Below are 2,341 nucleotides of genomic sequence, written 5' to 3' on the forward strand. Positions count from 1 at the left end.
AGGATTTCTACTAAATTTGCGTTCAATATTCTCGAATCTGCGTCTAGCAGCTAAATATGAATCTCCAAGTGAATCTAAGCTGCACTTAATGGGTAAGCGAACCGAATACTCGCCCGAAGGTAAGCGTGAATAATTATTTTTGAAATGTTCCTCACACTCGAGGTCTTCTTTACAAGCTTTGATAATTGGTTCATGAACATGTTCAATTTCCCAAAAGCGGCGAACTAATTTGTCTAACTGGATATCGTTATCAATTCCACTAGATGATCTTTGGCTTACAATAAATGTAGATAGTTTAGGAGTTTGCTGCCGACCACCAGACAAAACCCATCCCAGTCGAGTTTTTTGAAGAATAGGTAACCCAGGTGCCAACTTTATCTGCCCCACACAAATGAGTTCGAAGAAGAGTCCTGCTCCAATGAGCATATCGATGCGTTGTGGTATGTTGAAGGCAGGATCGGCTAGTTGGATATTCGAAGGAACATTCCAATCATCGGTCATGACTGAAGTTCCCGGTTGATTATCAGTAATAGTTTAAGCGACAAGAGCAGTAATGTTTGTTGAGTAATCTGAAGTCCGCGACTTTAGTACGAGATTAACTGAGCATCCGTCTGTTGGAAAATTGGCATCTCCAATTCCAGAAACCGAAGCGAAGGATTTAGATTTAGGCAGTTGAAGTTGGTTTGCGAAGCGACTTGTGACGAAATGAATCTGTGAGCCAGAGTCCAAAAGTGAGCGACAAGGTACGAAAGTTCCGGCACGATTCTTTACTAAAACGATTGCTGTAGCTAAAAGCACAACATCAGATGGAGATCGGGAAGCAGAGATGTCAGGCTGCGTTGGCAGCGTTGCAGTCATGGCATTAGCTTGGACAGAGTTCGATATTAATGGTACATCGTTACTATTAGCTGATGGTAAACGATTAAAATGTAAAAGCGTGTGATGCTTTGAATGACATTTTCGACAATTACTAGATTTGCAGTCTCGCATCTGATGGCCTTTCTTTAAACAGTTTAGACATAGTAAAAGTTTCTTAACTTCTTTCTGACGAATATTAGGCGAAAGATTTAAAAACTTTTGGCAATTATAAATCAAATGTTCAGTATTTCCACAAAATGCGCAAACACCCAGTAAGCTATTTGAAGCAACAAAGGATTTTCTTTGATGTGTACTCACAGTTTTTCCGGATTTACCAAATGTTTCAGCTTGGGTTTGTAATGCATGCTCCACGTTTTCGAGGGTACGACATCGATGTTCTAAAAATGCAGCTAATGATTCCCACGATGGTAACTCGTTTATTGACCAACTTTCTTCCCATTTTGCTTGAGTTACTTTGTCCAACTTTTGAGTTAAAAACTGTACCACTATGCAGTCCGCTATTTGCTCTTTGGAGCCAAGTGACTGCAACGCACATATATGCGAGTTGACCTTGTCCAACAACGCTCGCAGCTTGCTGACAGTACCATCTGCTTTGTCCATCCCGAAAATCTCCCTGATATGTGCCTGAAAAATAAGACGTTTATTATCAAATCGTTTAATGAGAAGATCTAATGCGATTTTATAAATAGCCTCATTTATTTCCAACGATCGTATGGTGTCAAGAGCAGCACCACTCAAGCAGGAACGCAAATGTTGCAATTTGTCCACATCGCTTAGGTCGCTGTCCTTATCGATGACTGATGTGAACATCGAATAGAAATTTGTCCACTCTATATAACATCCACTGAATTTCGGCAACGTTAATTGAGGCAAACGAGAACGATTAGTATTCACTATAATAGGCTGGAATTCATTGCTGTTCATCTTGAATGTGGAACAATGTTGAGAAGCGCTACGCTTTCCAATTTCACGTTGTAGGGTAGCTTTCAACTGAACCAAATTCGTATCAAATTGTGTAAGTAAATCACTTCCTATAGATTCAAAGTCATGCTCCTCCAAGCTTGTGTGTGCAGCCAAGAAATTCGATTTCAGTTCGTTAACTGAGTCAATTATTGCCGCTAAAGCATACTCGTCCATGCTTTGCAACCGCTCCGAGTCCATATCAGCACTTATGCATTCAAGGCGCTTATACATGGCCTGTGTCTTCAACTTCAAAAATGTCACCCTGCCCATTGGTGAATGCTGACTTATGGGACTCTCATTTGCAGGAATGTTTTACAGCTGGAGTACCACCGATTGATTGGTTTAACGACATATCCAAAAAACTTAACCAATTAAAAGTTTAACGAGGTTAGGTGATCAGCGCGGTAACGTATAGCGGATAACCGTACTGAACCGTTGAAGAAATTAGCGGCACCCGATAAACGGTGCTTACGGTTTTAAGTTACGTTAGAAATGTTTT

The 2,341-nt window shown here is 40.6% G+C and overlaps 1 protein-coding gene across 1 annotated transcript; it reads right to left on the reverse strand.

The window, feature by feature from the left end:
• Positions 1-534: 534 nt before the first annotated feature.
• LOC125777477 (uncharacterized) lies at positions 535-2,073 on the reverse strand. The gene has a single exon (XM_049452546.1). It carries the CDS (start codon positions 2,071-2,073, stop codon positions 535-537), a length of 1,539 nt encoding a protein of 512 aa, XP_049308503.1.
• Between the last annotated feature and the right edge of the window lie 268 nt (positions 2,074-2,341).

This window comes from Bactrocera dorsalis, chromosome 1 (genome assembly GCF_023373825.1).
Source record: "Bactrocera dorsalis isolate Fly_Bdor chromosome 1, ASM2337382v1, whole genome shotgun sequence".
Lineage (NCBI taxonomy): Eukaryota > Metazoa > Arthropoda > Insecta > Diptera > Tephritidae > Bactrocera > Bactrocera dorsalis.